The sequence below is a fragment of the Neofelis nebulosa genome, chromosome 1 (genome assembly GCF_028018385.1).
Source record: "Neofelis nebulosa isolate mNeoNeb1 chromosome 1, mNeoNeb1.pri, whole genome shotgun sequence".
Taxonomy (NCBI): domain Eukaryota; kingdom Metazoa; phylum Chordata; class Mammalia; order Carnivora; family Felidae; genus Neofelis; species Neofelis nebulosa.
In genome coordinates, this window is record NC_080782.1 from 138,675,149 (window position 1) to 138,693,916 (window position 18,768).

Consider the following 18,768-nt stretch of genomic DNA (forward strand, 5'->3'; position numbering starts at 1 on the left):
TCGGTCCGCATTTTCCTGTACATTTCTGTATCACTTAGCACCAGTGGGTACTTTAGAGTAAGATGGGTCTAGAAACAAAAGGTAGCTCTAACAGCTGTGCAACCCAGGAAAGATATGTCATCGTGCTGAACTTCAGTGTGCTCAACTATGAAATGGGAAACAGGAATATCTATTTAACAAGACTGATACGGGGATGGAACGGAATCGCTATGTAAACCGCAGTGACAGGCATGTAATACGAGCTCCATGAATGGCGGCCACCACTACTCTGCCAGTGTTGCCTGCATTCGTGGCTTCAGCCACAACCCCTACGTAAAGCACCTGCTGAGCCAACCACTGACCCACACACTCACTCGGACCAAGTTCGGTACCTCAAACTCAGTACTTCCAGAATCGAACCTCTCATACTCCCTCTTAAATGTGCTTCTCTTCCTGTATCTATGGTTCCAATTTCCAGTAACCCCTACCATCTTCCCAGACTGGACTCCAGGCTCAAAACCGAAGAATCAGGCTGCTGCTTCCCCCACCTGACCTCGTCGTAAGAAAAATAATGTTAACGTATCATGGGCCTGGACACCACATTGACAGCTGGCTACTGGGTCCATTTACAGAGCCCCCATTTTACTGAAACTTCACTAGGTCACATGTTCTTAATAAGAGATAAGAGGTCACGACATGCCAGGAAAAGCAACTATGCGTCAACCTACAAATCTAGATTAACACAGGAATCATGGAGGCTGAGGTTCCTACATCCTATGTGGACCTACTACCTACAAATGAACACTACATTTGTGGCCACGGCTGAAAACCGTGGCCAACCCAAGGAGAGAAACACTCCCATTTGTTTCTAAGTCTGCCCCTCTGTTGAGACACCAGCTTCCTCCTTCCTGGCATTCTACTGAGTTCCAAGGCAATTTTTTCTCTTTATTTCTCCCTCTTTCTGAAAACACGTAACAGTCGCTATTTGCTCTAATTATCAAACGTAATTAAGCTCTTTATTCTTAATTTTTACAACGTCAGAGTTCCTACACTGAATTACAAAGGAGAGCAGGATTCTTATCTTACACTCTTGTACTCGCCACTATCTGTAATTTTCAGGATGCTTTGCATACAGAAGATAAACAGTTCACTGAACAATTTCCACTGCTCTTCTCTCCACGTAATAGTCACAGGTTTCTCTTCCTTCTCTGTGTTCCAGAGCCCTAGACACTTGGACGGGTCCCGTCTCAACCTACAGGCAGCTCCTCGAACATGTCTTCCCTTACTTTAAGTGGCATAATTGAAAATTTACACCTCACGTATTCTAAACTTCCAGCAAGAGCAACTGTAAGAGCATGCTGACTATATAATCCGACTTACTTCAGTTCACACAAAGTCATACCTGACTCTAATTAGCTTTATTCTACTGAAATGTTTCCAATCTCATTCCACGTGGTCAACCAGAACCAGACCAGAAGGAAATAACATCTTCCATTATGTCCTTCTTTAATGTAATTTTTCTTTGCTTTCCCAGATTCCCTAACTGTCTAAGTAGAAGCTAACATCCCAGGCTAAGAAGAGAAGCAACATGGTAACAGAGTTCTCCTATAAAAGCAGCCTACTTAATATCGGTGACATAAGAGTATGTCAGGGCAGTAAAATTGCTTTCACTTAAGAAAACTAAGGTCTTTTTGCAAAGGGGGATTTAACAAAAAAAACAAAACACCACAAAAAAAACCCCAAAGACATAGTATTATAAATGCTTTGTCATTATATTCCTGGAGACCTAAATGGATCACATATACACAAATGATTTTTATCAACCAAATTCTAAAGAATGATTTCATTTATGTGACATTTCCAGAATTATAACTTGAACTAGAACTTACAAGTCCCGAAATATTAGCGTCCAATGGCTGATTTTTTGTAACAAAAGTGTATCTAAGATGACAGCTGCTTTCAAGTCTGACATTTGGAAAAATAACTCAGGTGTTTTACAGGGTGTTTTGTTCTTGCTGTTCTTAAAGGAATGTTCTCTGATAGTCTCACGGTGATAAGAAACTCAGTCTAGTTTTTATTTTAAGAGGTTACAGAAAAATAAAAGAAATAACAAGGCAACCAGATGAAGCAGAGTTTAAGGGGAGAGAATGTGGAAACAGCCTGCAGCTAAGTGTGGGAGATAGCTGATGGTTCACTTAAGGGCTGCCCACTATACCTGATTCCAAAAGAAGTCCTTCTCATAGACTTTTGAGCACAAAGACAACACACGCTACACATCAATGACTTTAGAAGGCCAATTTATTTACTTTCCAAATCCAGTGACTTCATACAAACGAGTTATAGTACCACCTTCCTAATTTCTATCTGAGTTATGGTAAGCATGCTGCCAGGTGCATAGTACAGGCTCTCTGTCTTCATTAACCAGATCTCCAGCCAGCCAGTAAATATACTAGAAATATTGAAATGTTATATATCTCACTTACGCCCTAAGCTTTTTCTAAAAGTCATCTGTAAGAAGGCACACTAAGAAATGAAGACATAGTTTAGAACAATTTCCAAAGAGATCACTGGACCCTGGTCAGGGTTCACACCTACCACATGAACCAACATTCTTACATATTCTAAAAAACCTAGAGCGACAGTTCTAACTGGTGTTCTTGATATTTCCAACTGACATCCCGAAGGCACAGGGACATCCTCATGGACTTTCAGCAAAGATGCACCAAAATGGATTTCAATCTCACTTCCGCTGATGCAAGTCCTAAGCAGAGCCCTCTACTCTTTGAGTACTCGAGGCTCTAAAGATGTTACTGGAAATGTTACGGTAGCAGAATCTGAAAGTAAACCTGTAATGCGGATTTACCCCAGTGGCACTGGGACAAAGAATCTCCTGAGATAAACGGCAGGAGCTGAGCTGGAAATGATTTATCTCCTGAAGACACACTACTCTCCCTGCACAACCTCCCCCTAGCAGATTTCAGTGCCCTGGAACACAGGACAGAAAGATAGGACTGTACTGGTCACTCATTCCTCCCCCTTGTCAGTACCTCCGTATTTTGAAAGATTTGATGAAGAAAGCTGACACTGGTTATATGCAGTGTTTTAGACAGATCAGTATTCACAACGGGCACAACGGAGGACTGACTGCGATGTGGTACTGACTCCTGAGACTTGTAACCATACGTGTTACCTTGTCAAAAGACACTGGTCTCTTTCCTGCTATCATCACCTGCATTTGTATTTTTCGAGTCACGCTGACTACAACATCACAGCGCCCGGTACGACAATTGTCACGCTTTCGTGGCCATCCCCGGGACCTGGCTGCACCACACAGCAGCACTGTTTGCGGTTCTGGCCTTCCCCCCTGGTCGGGGGGTGGAGGGGGACGGAGCCACGGAGTTCCTTAACTGCAACCCAAAGCTGTACAACTAGAGGAGATTTCCAAACCATCAGGAGCTGCGCCGTCTCACGTACTTTGCCAGGAGCCCCCTTACCGTTTGTCTTCCTCCCTCTGGCAGAAAGCACCTGTCCACTCTCCAGACCAGGCTCTCAGGTGGCCTGGTGTCCAGGGAGTCATGCTACAGCCACTGGCATGGCTCCCATGGGATGCGATAGGAGCACTGCCTGCTGCCAGTGGTACATTTTAAAACCTCATTTTGGAGGCGCCTGGGTGGCTCAGTGGGGTAGGCATCCGACTCTTGATTTCTGCTCAGGTCACGATCTCACGGTTCGTGAGATCGAGTTCTGCATCGGGCTCTGTGTTGACAGTGAAGATTAGGATTTTTCTCTCTCTCTCTCTCCCTCTCTCTGCCCCTCCCCTGCTTGTGCATTCTCTCTGTAAATAAAATTTTTAAAAATAAATAAAAAATAAATAAAAGCTCATTTTGGAGATCCTGGTTCGCCAGGCAGAAAGGGATCAAAAAGGGCTAAATGACATTACCTCCTCCCTCAGCCCCCACCCCAAACTAGATTCTACCTGCTAAGTATCTCTCCAGACCTCTCCCGTCTTTTCATCTCCGCTGCCCATCACTTCCGTCGGCCAGACCTGCCTTAGACTTCTCCTCCCTCCAGTTTAATCTCCAGCAAAAGTCTCCTTTAGAAAAAAACACTAATCGGGTTACCCTGCTTATCTCTTCACGGCCACCCAACATTCTCAAATAAAGTACAAATTTAATAACAGGACATGTTAGGTCCTTCATGATTTTTCTCCTGCTGACCACCTCTCAGTCTCATTTCTCAACACACACACCAGCTTGAATGGACGGTAGTCATTCGCTTAGTGTAAAGCCTCTCTCTCCTGCACAACCTTACATGTGTTGTTTTCTTGCCTGGGACCGTCTTCCCTTGACCCTTCTCCCTTCTTCAACCGGTAACCCCTACTGATTCTGCACGTTAAAAACAGGTGAAAACACAGATTGAGGTAAAAAAGAGATTGCTTTTTCCAGGAAATCTAAACCTACAAAATCCAAGTTAGGTCCTTCCCTATACGTTCTTAGAGCGCCCTGTACTTTCTCCACTTATCACACGGCCTGTTTAATTAACCCTCCCCATCAACTGAAAGGTCCATGGGAACAGGCACCTTGTATCTGTTACTCCTCCTTTTTATTCAAAGACTCCAGCAGGGTGCCTAGCACCTCCCAGTAGACATTTACATAAATTTGCAGAATGATGTCATGGCCAAGAAACTGGAAGTAATGGGTCTAAGTTTCTCAGCCATATTTATTACCAAGGATTCTAAAGGAAGCAGAAAGGGGCACAAGCTGACTGCCCTGGGAACTTTCCCAAAACACATATAAGCCAAGAACAGATGCAAAATAAAGTCCTCAGATACTTAAGTATTATTTTTAATCTCTCAAGTGGGAAAAGTTTATTAAATGTATAGCTGGAGCCTTCTGGTCAGTGAATTAATATGATTACACTAAAGATATTGAATAAAATTAGATAAATCCCACTTTGACAATGCGTTCTTTGGGCTGTACCACTAGACTTCACTTCCCAGACACTAATCAAGTTTCTTAATCTGAAAAAGCAACAGATTATTCTAGTATATAGTATTTCATAAGCCCCACCTTCTATGCTAAATACTTGGTAAGTTCTCATGACAAAACAATGAGATAGAGGCATTATTCATGTTTCCGTTTTACTGATGAATAATATAAGGCATAGAATGTGAACTTGAATTTGACTCCAGGGCTTGCGCTCTTAAACACAGTGAAATCAACTTGGCAACCTATCTGTTTGATCTGTAATGCATATAGTAATTCTGGAAAAACAAGGCGTTCACATTTGGACTCCACTATTCAGCTCCTATTCAAAGCACATGCGAAATAATGAGTAAGTGAGGATCCTTCTGTAGGTCAAAATGGCAAGAGGTTTCATCTTGCATGTCAACTGGAAGCAGCCTGGAATGCTTTGAGGTGCCGTGCTGAAGCAGTTCGGAGTTCCAGGAAAAGGGTGCAGTGATAGGTGCAGAATGAATGCCATGGGCCCCAAATCGCTCACTTGGGGTAACTCTTGATTCTGCTTCCAAATATCCTAAATGTGTACTGTATTTACTTATCACCAGAGAGCTCTTTACTTATTATGGTAACGTCTTTCCTAAGAAACTACTAGATAACATGTCCTTAATATTTGTTGAAGGCAATTTTTTACTTGCCATAAGAAGTCAACACTGGAAACTTTTGTCCAATGGGTCATGTAATGATCATCACACAAAGAATCTCAAGGCAAATTATCCTCACACTTGTGTATTAACAAAAAGGTTTTTCTCTTTATCTCTTCCCTTTATCAGACAAGATTCCTTTGTTCAGAAACAAACGTAGTATTCATTTATTATAATTATCACGTTACCTCAGATTTTAGGCACCTTTCTTTCCTCTTATTACTAGTTTTAGATTACAATGTTATTAGTCCAATTACACAAGTGTCCTGTTGTAAGTTTTTCAACTTTTTAAGTGGGGAGGACACAGAGCATAAATGAAGTCAATATTTTATTTTATTTTTTTTTTTTTTAATTTTTTTTTCAACATTTTTTATTTATTTTTGGGACAGAGAGAGACATAGCATGAACGGGGGAGGGGCAGAGAGAGAGGGAGACACAGAATCGGAAACAGGCTCCAGGCTCTGAGCCATCAGCCCAGAGCCTGACGCGGGGCTCGAACTCACGGACAGCGAGATCGTGACCTGGCTGAAGTCGGACGCTTAACCGACTGCGCCACCCAGGCGCCCCTGAAGTCAATATTTTAGGATAGAACAAGATTCAGGCACGAGCCTACTTGCTCTGCTAGTAAATTTTCACAAGAGTCAAATTGGCTTAGTGTCCCATCATGTCAGCTTAAATAGTGTTGTAAAATAAATTCAGGAAGTCAATGAAAATAGTGAAATTTTTTTGTTTTACTTATGAATACAGAATTCTAGGAAGTAAAACTGATCACTTATTACATATTAGGATAAAGCCAGATGTAGTCTCTGTAGGAAGAGAAGCTTTAAGAAGAGGGGATGAGAAAGAACCAGAGTTGAAACGTCTCTTTGGGAACATATGAAAAAAGAGAACATAAAATACCAGAGTCATGAGCCCACAATCAAACTCATTCACCCTTTGATTGTCCAGAGATCCCATGAGCTACCTCTGGGAATCCCACAGAGTAAAAAGAAACTAAGAAAATACAAGAGTGGTAATGGTACAGAAGTGGTGGGAAGGCTTTCTAATAGTGTCTTGACTGTTGTGACATCCCTGAACACTGAGCAAGACACCTGCTATTGTAACAAAGAACATTTTAGAAACGTGTAAACATATACAGACACATACACAATCCAGTTTGTGTTATGAAACTAAATGTAATTTGCTCCATTAACTTTTCCAAGGATATGAATTGGAGTCATAATAAAGTTTTACAATTCAGGCACCCTTGTCTCTGAGTCCCTCAGTCTAAATTTTTATAAACTCTTCAAATATCTCTGTTATGCAGGACTGAAAGTTCCACATACTCCCAAGTTCTATAAAAATATTGGGTTACGTACTTTAAATTGCCTCTAAGATTTAATGTGAGAAAAACATGAGAACTTAGGAGATTTAATCAAGAATGGATTTTCAGAATTCAAAGCAAGAAAGACTAAAATCCAGAGCAGAGCTCCAATAAACTAAACATATATAGATACACACTAAGAAAAATGCAAATTTGGTAAAGCATAATGGAAAATTATTCAAGTGGAAATACGTGGAGGAAAAAAGTCAAAACTTTTAAAGAAAGTTCTAAATTCAAATGGACTGAGAGAACATTTGTTATCTCAATTACTTTAAAACAGCATTTAAATTACCTTAAGCTGGCATTTTAAAAGAAATAAAAGACTTGGCAACCTTTCTCTTCCTACAATACACATAAAAGATGGAAATTTAGGGGGCATGAGAGGGCAAGATATAACTATCTCTAAGAGCACAGAAAATGGGTCCGGGAATAAACACATCAAAAATAAATAAATAAATGAAGGACTGTTTTAAATTTTTATAAAGAAAGTTGAAGGGAGCATTCAATAAGTACTTGCCCTTGAAATTATTTTCTCCATCTGCTATTTTCTACAAATACAAACAAAATAAACCTTTATAAAAATTAAGGGCATGTTTATTTGACCAGTTAATCAGAAAGTACATTCTGAGTATGAAGGATGGAAAAGTTTCATATCTATTTAGCTGACTTAAGTTTGAAGAAGGCAAAATCAACAAAAGGGAAAAAAGATACGAAAGTGTTCTATTACCTAACACATTAAAAAAGACTGAGCTTATTATTGGAAAATCAAGCTTAACACATATTTCACACAATACAGTTTGTCTTTCTAACCTGTTGTGAGTATGACTTACCTAACTATTGTCGATTACACTTGCAAAAATGAACAAAGGTAAAATCGTAGTATCTCTCGCTGGTGGTCTTTCTAGGCCATGTTAATTTCACTTTTTTGGTTAAATACAAAGGAATAGGATTATGGAGAGTTCAGCAACAAGTTTTTCATTAGGATATGAAGTCATGCCATGAGTTTCAAAAAAGGGTTAGTTGTATAAATTTGGGAAATAATCACTCATGCAAAAATCAGAAAATACCTGTACCGAGCCACCATGTCTGTCTGCTGCAAGGTGAGCTCTCAAATGGTGGGGATTTGCCTGCTGGGAGTCCCAAGCTGCCCTGTGGTCTGCCGACTGCCATTTATTTAATGCATGTGGCATGCATGGAAGAAGAAAAACCCAATATGTTAAACATCTCATCCTTATAATAGAGAAAACAAATGTATAAAAGGAAATTTAAAATACCCTCACTATTCTGAATCACAGCTGCAGTTACCTTTGCGTACTGGATGTGGAGAGGTTCTTAGTTAAATGGCTACTATTAGGTATTGATCAACCACAAGACGTAAAACAGAACCATAGAATTTAGAAGTGAAAGGACTTGAGATACCATGGGCTCCACCCTTAAATTTTATAAGTGAAGTTAACAAAGAACCAGGGAGGTAAAAAATGATGTGCCCCAGAAAGCATTCCAAATAAATCACAGAAGTACTACGATGCCATCCAGTATTATTTTCTTACAGTAGAGGTCCCCCTTGGTTTTCTGATGAGGGACTACTTCTAGCAATGCTAAAAAAGATAGTCCTTAAATAGCTGTACTTAGATCCTAAAAAATCTTTCTCTCTTGCTTAGTACCATGTTTCTGATTGTGAGGTTAATATGAGAAAACAGAAAAGCTCTCTGAAAAGGGAACAGTGTTATAGAGAACACTAAATGTATATGACGAGCAATTTTTTGTTGTTGTTCACTGACACTCCTACTTATTCAATGAATCCCTTTGCTTCCTTCACCTCTTTTTATCTGGTTCAAATTAAGGAACCCATTCCCAGGACAGGCTGATAATTCTTGATGCTTTTACATGACTCGGCAAACGTGCATGGCAATAACCACAAACTAATAATCTACCAGCAGAATCAGGAGTTGCTTAAGAGGGGTCAATGTGTACGTTTCAGGAAAATGTGGATGACACTAATAAAAAGAAGGGCAAGGGATAAAATATTTAAAATTCTTTTACAACTTGGTTCTGCATTAGCTTCTTTGTCGGTGTTATCTCATCTTGAGATACAGAGTATTATCCTCATTTTAATGATGAAGAGATTGAGACTTTAAATACTTGCCTAAGATCACAGAAATTGCAAAATACAGCAGGGATTCAAACTCAAGAGCCAACTGCTCTGCTCTGCCCATAGTACTACCTAGCTCCTTAATACAATTACACATGTTCTCAAGTCTTCAGTCCTCCTTTCTTCCTCTCTTTTTCAACCTAAGTCAAGAAAAACTTCCCACAAAAAAGAACAACGTGCCACAATCCACCGAGTATACTAGGCTGTCGGGAGCCTGAGCCTATCAGTAGCCAGAGCAACCCCGGGCAGGAAGAGATGTTAAGTGCAAGGAGCACAATGAATAAATGTTCCACCACTAAGCTTCCCAAACAAACTGTACAAGGCCAAGTTATGTACGAAGTGTGAGATGGCATGAAGTATGTCTATCAAAACAATTACAAGAGTTCTCGGCCTTTTCATTAAACCCTCCATGTTCATGACCCAAATCTGGCAGGTGTGTAGCTTAAATTGAGATAAATTAGATAAGAATGAATCTGAAGAAGAAAGAAGGAAAATGCTGCTGAAATACAGACAAATACCTCCATGCTGCCCAGAACAACAGGTGACATGAGAGGGTCATGGACTGCATTCAGAAGACAGTAAAAGCTCTAACGACAGCCTCGCCTCAGAATCCACTGTCACGTGCACCTGACACTGTGTCTAAAATTTCAGGAAACCTGCAACTTCAACCATCGACTTCAGGTTACAAATTGTGTATCTGGGGACATTACAACATTTCAGTCGTTCAATTTCATGTTCTTTTGCGACTGTCAACTTTGGGTTTCTCATAGGACTGAAATATTTGTCTACTGCTTCACAGGTATTTAGGAAACGTTTTTGAGTTTTCCATTATGATGACAGTCTGCACAGCCAGGTTTCAAGTTTAATATGTAAGCTACCCTAAAGGGTTTCCTGAAAAAACACAAAACAAAAAACAAAACTCGACTCCCTACATTTAGTGCAACAAGGACTCCACACACACAAATATGGTTCCTACCCCCAGTAAGCTCACAATCTAGCTAGGAAGACAAGTCTAAACCATATAGAACTTAAACTTGAAAATACTTACAATCTAACTGTACTCGACAATAAGAACTTCACTTACTGTGATACCTAATAGCTCAAGTAGTGATTTCCAGAGAACATGAATTACTGCTCTTCATCCCAATGAGAAATTAATTGTGATTTATAAAACACCAACCCTAAGTTTGGACTTTGGAGCCATTTCTTTCTATATGCAGCACCTTACCAGAGTATTCAAGCTATCAAAGAGTAGTAATTTATATATGAAGTAACTTCTATAGAAGACCGTTTCCTGTCCCAATTTTTCTAAGGCAAAATTCTAAAACTACTCTTTTTAAAGTGGCTGTACGTTAAAGCATAATGGTTTTAAATATCCCCTAAATGGAGCACTTTATTTTGCTATGATTTTTAATAAGTTGTGTTCTTTCCTTTGATTTTCATCTCTTGTTTAACTCAATGGAACTCCAGTGGGATAAAAGACAGAAGAGGAAGAAAGGCTAAGGATCATGTGTTAACATGATCCTTCCCCAGAAAGGGTTATAACTGAAAATTCTAAAGACCCAAATTAGCAAAATGTTTCAGGTCAAAGATGGGTTAAATAAAGCTTCGTCTTACAAAAATTGCAACAGCTTTCAATCACTCTGCCCAGGAAACACACACTCTTCGCTGCCCGTTTATCTTCTACGCTTTGCCTCAAACCTACTCTCGGCTCCAAGCAAACTGCAAAGCTCACTATTCCTCAAACTCTCCATTTTTCAACTTCTGCTTCATATCTTACCCTGTTCACTCTCCCCCAAAATGGCCTTGTGCCTCATCTGCCTTTAAAAATTCCCTTCATTCTTCAGGCTCATCTCAAAAGCCATCTTCTCCATAAAATTTCTATAGATGCCACATACTCAGTGATCCTTCATGGTACTATATTAGTATGTTTCATGTGATCGAGCTTACACTGCTTGGCCACATAGTTATTTACGAGTGTATTATAATAATCATAACAGCCTTGAGAGTGGAGGTTTACTGAATGCTTACTATTATGCTAGGAATTAACAATCACTATTTCTGTTTCACAGAAGAGAGAACTGAGGCTTTGAAAGATAGAGTAATTTCTCCAGGATCAAGTCATATCCAGATCTACCCAATTCCAGAGACTGAGTGAGCTCTTAACCGCTCATTACACAACAACTTCTTACAGGTCACACTGTTTTCCTTACTTTCCACTAAATCAGACTATAGTTAGAAATACCAACCGCTATTACAATTTATTCCAACAGTATATCCAAATACTTTCACTCTAACAGAATATCAAATATTCTCAAAGTTTATACCAACTTATACTGCTAATTAGAAATTTATGATGACACATTTTCATGTGACTTTTAAACTAGTAAACAGTGAACAGGGAAACTAGTAAACAGTAAAGAGTAGGTTTATTTGTTGCAAATCTATGTATCTTCAATCCTTAATATGGGTGTGTATATAATCTGTTTTTTGTCTATTGAAGAAAAACTAGGTATTTCAATCCTTCAGTATCTACCTACATGTGTGTATACGCTCACACACACACATATACACACACATATAAAGCTATCATCTGGGCATGGTAAACCACCAAATATGTTTAAGCTCTCAGAAGGTAGTACAGAAGGAAATCTAGACATTTCAAATCTGAAAGGGCAGCAAACCTGATTTTTGGATTGTTGCATCTTGTCTCTGTGTTGATGTGCTTCTCTGTTTGAGGACAGAGCAGGATCCTGCTGAACGGCGCCCACTGGAGTAGGCTACAATACAATAGTTAACATCAATACCCTCTATTTCAGAAGTCTCACTTAAAATCGTTTAGCTGCTTAAGGGAATCAAGGAAAAACTAAAGACACTTAAAGCCTGAAGAAAAGATACCATCCTTGAACTGTGTCATTAAAAATAACAAGCTAACACAAGGGAAACGCAGCTACTCTTTAGAGGGTTTTCCAAATATTTAGATGTTTTATCAAGCATTCACTTTTTTACATCAATACAAGACTTTCTAATGCTGTCTTTACTTTTAGGTTACTTTATCGTATCAAAAAAAAAAAATGAAAGTGTATGTGTGCATGTCTCTCAATTTCAAAGCTAATGTATAAACACAATAAATTATTTTAAGAAAATTGAGGAAATGATTTTTTTAAATAAGGTCATGAAATGGCTTACTGTCAATATTCTGGCACAGGAGAGACTTATAAAAATTTTTATTTTTCAAATATATTTCAAAACTTGACATAAATACTTTAAGCACAGTTTATTCAGGCTGACATCATAGATACCACATACAGTCAAATCACTTTGGATTAAAGAAAAATATAGATTAAACACTTAAATAAGCCATTGTTCAAAAACATGTGAATCTGAGAGTTTGGTAGTTCCAAATACGGATAAAAATTCACTAACAGTGAGCCACAAGTAAAGAAAATCTTCTATGACACTCATACTTATTAAAAAAAAAAACAAACTGGTGAGAATAAGTATTTTAAAAGATGCCTCTTCAAAGAAAACACTTAGGGGCACCTGGGTGCCTCATTCGGTTGAGCAGCCAATTCTGGATTCGGGCCCAGGTCATGATCCCAGGGTTGTGGGATCGAGCCCTGCCTCAGGCTCCACACTGAGCATGGAGCCTGCTTGAGACCCGCTCTCTCTCTCCCCCTCCATCTGCCCCTCTCCCCATTCGTGCACTCTCTCTTCAAAATAAAAAATAATAATAATAAAATAAAGACAAATAAGTAAAATAAAGAATTTAATGGCAAGTCCCTTTATAAGTGATCACCAATCCTAGTTATAACCAAGATAAATTTTAAGTTATAAAAACTTAGAACAGTTTTAAAAACACAAAACACACTCCAGTTTTTAAGTATCTATTTCAAGACATAGCCTAAAACTGCTAGTATAGCTAGAACTTACAAATTTAAATTACAAATGTTTTGAGAAATGGCTGAAATAAGCAAAATGTATAACAGATCTTTTAAAATAATGGGATATTATGCAAAAAAATATATATTTCATATTAAGAACTAAATCAGGAATGACAGGATGCCTGGGTGGCCCAGGGTTAAGCGTCCGACTTCTCTTCAGGTCATGAACTCACAGTTTGTGAGTTCAAGCCCCGTGTCAGGCTCTGTGCTGACAGCTTGGAGCCTGGAGCCTGTTTCAGATTCTGTGTCTCCCTCCCCACCCCTCTCTCTCTCTCTGCCCCTCCCCCACTCATGCTCTGTCTCTCTCTCAAAAATAAATAAACATTAAAAAAAAATTTAAAGAACTAAATCAGGAATGAAAAGTGCAAAGTAACTCATTACTTTAAAAAGCAAGGAGTCCAGGGGCTCATGGGTGGCTCAGTCGGTTATGCGTACAGCTCTTGGTTTGGCCTCAAATGGTCATTCTACAGTTTGTGGGTTCAAGCCCCTCACTGGGCTCTGCACTAACAGCCCAGATGCTGCTTGGGATTCTCTCTCTCTCCTCTCTCTGCCCCTCCCCGGCTTGTGCTCACTCTCTCTCTCTCTCTTTCTCTCTCAGAAAATAAATACATAAACTTTGAAAAAAATAAGTAAATAAAAACAAAAAGTAAGGAGTCCTAATGTGGGCTTTTTGTAAAATTCAAGGAATAATTTTAGTATGGGGCTACTTAAAATGTCCATTAAAATGAATCTTTTTAAAAAAAGGTATTTGTACTCAACTCTTTTCACTGAAGAAACTGTACTGTGGAAAGTGAAGTACTACAAATCATCTTTCACTATATAGGAATAAAGTACTCACCAACTGTTTACCAATCCAGTCATATTCATAATCAAACATATATCCTTTTCGATCAAATAAGTCAGTAAAAAGTTTTCTTAGGTAGTCATAATCTGGTTTTTCAAAAAAATCTAGCCTTCTTACATAACGAAGATACGTTGCCATTTCTTCTGGAAAGGAATAAAAATTATTCTGATCACACCTGTCTATGTACTTATTGATAATAAAATATCATGTCTAAAAGCACAGTGTTATAAAGACATGAAAACAGTAACAACATTCTAAAGCAATTTCAAATTTTACGAATTTAATCAAAATGAAGTTAAAAGAAGAGAAGGCAAGAAAAACATGCAGTCAAAAGAAAAACGAGAGGTTTCATTTAACAAATACATTTGCTTCATTTCATTAGGAAGGGCTAAATTTTTTATTTTACATTGTTAGTTTGAAGAGAAACCTTGTACTAAAGGTTGAATTAAAAATAACGTATCATTATTTTGGGGCGCCTGGGTGGCTCAGTCGGTTAAGCAGCCGACTTCGGCTCAGGTCATGATCTCACGGTCCGTGAGTTCGAGCCCCGCGTCGGGCTCTGTGCTGACAGCTCAGAGCCTGGAGCCTGTTTCAGATTCTGTGTCTCCCTCTCTCTCTGACCCTCCCCCGTTCATGCTCTGTCTCTCTCTGTCTCAAAAAAAATAAATAAACATTAAAAAAAAAATTAAAAAAATAAAATAACGTATCATTATTTAAACACAAGCACATTACTCAGCTAATTTATTTAAAATACTGGTAGGAAAAAATATTATGGAAAAATGTAAGTTCTGAGAAACTGAACATTTAACTTGTCAACTGGATGAAGGGATTCAAAGCAAAGAAAGCCTTGGGCATTTCAGTCACTCAGTTCAAACAATTATATTAAGTAAGCTGAAGAGAAGAGAAGAGAAGAGAAGAGAAGAGAAGAGAAGAGAAGAGAAGAGAAGAGAAAAAAAAAAGAAAGGCAAGGCAAGGCAAGGCAAGGAAAAGGAAAGAAAGCAAAAGAAAAGAAACAAAACGAAAAGAAAAAAGAAAATAGTGGTAGGAATTGGTTTATATATGAAAGTATCTGCACTACCTTGCTGGATTTCTTTTAGTCACATACACTAAACGACCCAGAGAGGATTCAAATTCTGAACTTGGGCTAGGTACAGAATTCTAACCAACTGACCTAGCAAAATAAAGCTCAGAGAGCTCAGAAATAGAACACAGAAACACAGTTTAATTCTTCTTTGGATTTCTGGTCATCTAACAATTATTTTGGTGATACATAAATCTCTCCATGCCGTTGTAATTCCCAAATGTTTTAGAGACATGTATTTGTAAGCCATGAAAGTGAAGAGGTAAAATGGTGAGCAATTAGTAAAACAGGGTTTCACCATCAGGATACAGAAATTCACTGTAGTAACAGATGGAAAGTTACTCCTGGGTGCTTTTCTGATCCAGTGCAGATCCGGTAAGAACAGGATGACGCCCAGCCCAATGGGAGGTGAGAGCGGAACCCAGCAAGGACCGTCCTCACAGGGTGACTCTCAGCATTACCTTCCAGCTAATTACACCAAGTTAACTTACTTTGACACCCCATTTTTTTCCTGCGGAAGCCTGTACAGAAATTCCCAATAACACACGGCCAATCTGCTTACACCTATACTGCTAGGGTCAACCCGTATTTTGTTTTTAACCTACTAGTTCTAGACGTTACAGCAAAGGAGAAAAACACGAAATTAAAGTTTCCTGTCTGAGAACGATATAAGCAAACTTGAGGAAGGGCTACCTGAGATTACGTGGCTGCTACGACTACCACCAGAAGGCCAGCCCTGTGCAGGAGAGCCTGTGAATATGGAAGTGGGCTGTGAACTCAGTCCTTTATCTTCACGTTTGGGTCACATTTTGCTTAATTCATTAGTAACACATTATTCGTATTCCTTAATTGATTCAGGAATCTCAAGTGAATTTCGGTTGGCTTAATCGGAACTGTCAAGAATCTACACGAAAATAAAACTATTTTCACAACCCCATCCCCCCAGGTAACATTAGCCTAAGAGTAGAAAGGCTGGTAAGATTTTAACGTACTTCGAAAACTAAATCACACCCCCCCCCCCCCCCCGCTTTGAGCATGGCACGGAGACTCAAGTGACTAGCCAAGTACGCCAAAACTTTACAGTTGGCATTTCTCAGCAAATATTTTAACTTAGTAAAAGTATGTCAGTGATATTTTGCCTGATACCGGTCAACACTATTAAAAGATGGGACTTTCTTCTATTATTAATACCATCTTAATAAAGCAATTTAAAAACTGACCCTGTGGTCTATGCATCAAATGGTGACGTCTTTTAAGTCCTACTGTGAACTCATCTGAGTATGAAGAAAAAGTATTTATAAACTTGGGCAATAAAATTAACCGCTCTGGTTTTCTGCATAGAAGCACATGTGTCAGTGTGGCGTCATTCATTACCTGGAAAATTTTCACACAGCACTTCTATCGGTGTGGCTCGTTTTGTATCTCCAATTTTCTGATACCTCTCTTTTAATGTGTCAGCCTGAAACACAAAGAAAAAAAAAATCTTGGCAAGGTGGTAATTTTAAAATTAACCACTTGCAGGACAGAAGCTTAACACAGCACCAATTTATTAAATTCAAAAGGAAACACAAAAACAATTACCTTTAAACCTTGCCAAGGAAGACTGCCCCTCAGAAAATACATGAACATATGACCTAAAGCTTCTAAGTCATCTCTTCTACTTTGTTCTGAAATGTAAGAGAAACATCAATTTCACTTTCTATTCCCAGTTAAGGATGCAAGAATGGAGAACTGATTCTTTTGTTACATACAAATTAATTCCCAGAGTTCAGTATATAAATATAAGATATCTAGTGCTTTTAAGCAACCAATCACGTCCGGTTAAACAATGTTTTTAACATTACAATTCCTGTGCATCTTTAAAACATGGCCCTACAATTCTTGTTTTCTAAAGACTCTACTGGGCATTCATTTCTCTCCTTAGATATCTATCCCAAGAAGTATACAGCAAGGCAGAAAGGGTTCCATGGTCAAATACAGGGTCACTGTGGATTGTAGCTCTATCCTAAAGACCCAGGATGTAACATATTAAAAGGTCTGGAAAAACCTAAAGATAAAATGTAACCCTGTACTTCCTGAACTTATAGGAGCATAAAACACCCATCCTAAACACTCTCCCATTAATATTAAATGCAATTAGGATTTTGTGTAATATACTTTTTAAAGCACCCGTGTTTGACACATATCAACAATAACCCCCCTGCCACCACCAAAAATGTGCTGCTTTGAACAAACTGCCATTTTCAAATTGCTACTGTCGTTTTAGCAACAAAATGTTGTACAGCACATAACTGAGTGACAATTACAGATGAAGATTCAGAACGGTACTTATTATTATCTGCTGAGTGAAATTTTTTGTCACTGAAGTTACATAATGAAGATTTCTTGCTATTTTTTTTTTTAATTTTTTTTTAATGTTTATTTTATTTTTGAGACAGAGCATGAACAGGGGAGGGGCAGAGAGAGAGGGAGACACAGAATCGGAAACAGGCTCCAGGCTCCGAGCCATCAGCCCAGAGCCTGACGCGGGGCTCGAACTCACGGACCGCGAGATCGTGACCTGAGCTGAAGTCAGATGCTCAACCGACTGAGCCACCCAGGCGCCCCAATTTCTTGCTATTTTAAAAAAACACAGGAGCGCCTGGGTGGCTCAGTCGGTTAAGCATCCGACTGTGGATTTGGGCTCAGGTCGTGGATGATCTCCATTTATGAGTTTGAGCCCTCAGTCTAGCTCTGTGCTCAAAGTTCGGTGCCTGCTTGAGATAATCTCTCCCCCTCTCTCTGCCCCTCCCCTGCTCGTGGTTGCTCTATCTCTCTCCTTCAAAATAAATAAGCTTTAAAAAAGTAATATAAAAACTCTAACAGTAAGAGGCAAAAACGGTAGTTTAATTCTAAAAGGATGTTCATGGGTAAGATGTTTTATCCAAATGAGTAATCATCATACTATCTAAGCAGTGGTTTTGAAAAAGAAAACTTTTCAAAGCATGACTCTGAACAGGTTATCATTTCTACTATGCAATCCCATTCTATAACTGTCTTCTGTAACACTTCCTGCAGTTTGCGTATATATGTTGTGTCATTTTTTAGTCAATATCTATCCTCCCACCAAACAGGAGGTTATAGGATGGCAAATGTCTTTTGGCTCACTGTCCTCAGGACTCTGTATAATGGCTGCCACAGAGCATACTATTTAAATATAAACAAATGAAAAGGGGCGCCTGGATGGCTCAGTCGGTTAAGCATAGGACTTCAGCTCAGGCCATGATCTCGCGGTTCGTGGATTTGAGCCCCGCGTGGGGCTCTGTGCTGACAGCTCAGAGCCTGGAGCCTGCTTCGGATTCTGTGTCTCCCTCTCTCTCTCTACCCCTCCCCCCGCCACCTCTCTCTCTCAAAAATAAACCTTAAAAAATTTTAAATATAAAAATGAATATTTGAAAAGACATAATACTAGTTATGTGTCCCTCTCCTAGAAGTAAAGGAAGATATCTAGAAGAATATGCATCAAATCGTTAGCAATCAGGGCTATAAGATTGGAGGATGACACAGGACATTTCACCTTCCATTTTATATAGTCAAAATTTTGGTATAATGGCTAGTTTTTCTTTTTTGCTGGTATTTTCTATTGTAACAATGTAAGCATAAGCTATTAAAAATAGAAAACTTTCAAAATAAGTAAAAGAGACTTAAGGTCTCTTTGTAGCCTTTAATAAAAGTGAGGATGTGAATAACATGGAAAAAAAAAC

General features: G+C 38.9%; 1 protein-coding gene across 9 annotated transcripts in view; it reads right to left on the reverse strand.

Moving 5' to 3' along the window:
* CSNK1G3 (casein kinase 1 gamma 3) overlaps positions 1–18,768 on the reverse strand; it is a 106,685-nt gene that overhangs the window by 14,537 nt on the left and 73,380 nt on the right. For 4 of the 9 annotated variants that reach the window (XM_058737722.1, XM_058737713.1, XM_058737751.1 and 1 more), the window contains exons 7-11: positions 16,607–16,692; positions 16,400–16,484; positions 13,939–14,087; positions 11,841–11,936; positions 8,072–8,167 (exon numbers count right to left, since the gene is read on the reverse strand). In XM_058737722.1, the coding sequence (XP_058593705.1) occupies positions 8,072–8,167; positions 11,841–11,936; positions 13,939–14,087; positions 16,400–16,484; positions 16,607–16,692 (512 nt within the window). The remainder of the gene's footprint in view (positions 1–8,071; positions 8,168–11,840; positions 11,937–13,938; positions 14,088–16,399; positions 16,485–16,606; positions 16,693–18,768) is intronic. The other 5 variants (XM_058737782.1, XM_058737761.1, XM_058737743.1 and 2 more) reach the window with 4 other exon arrangements.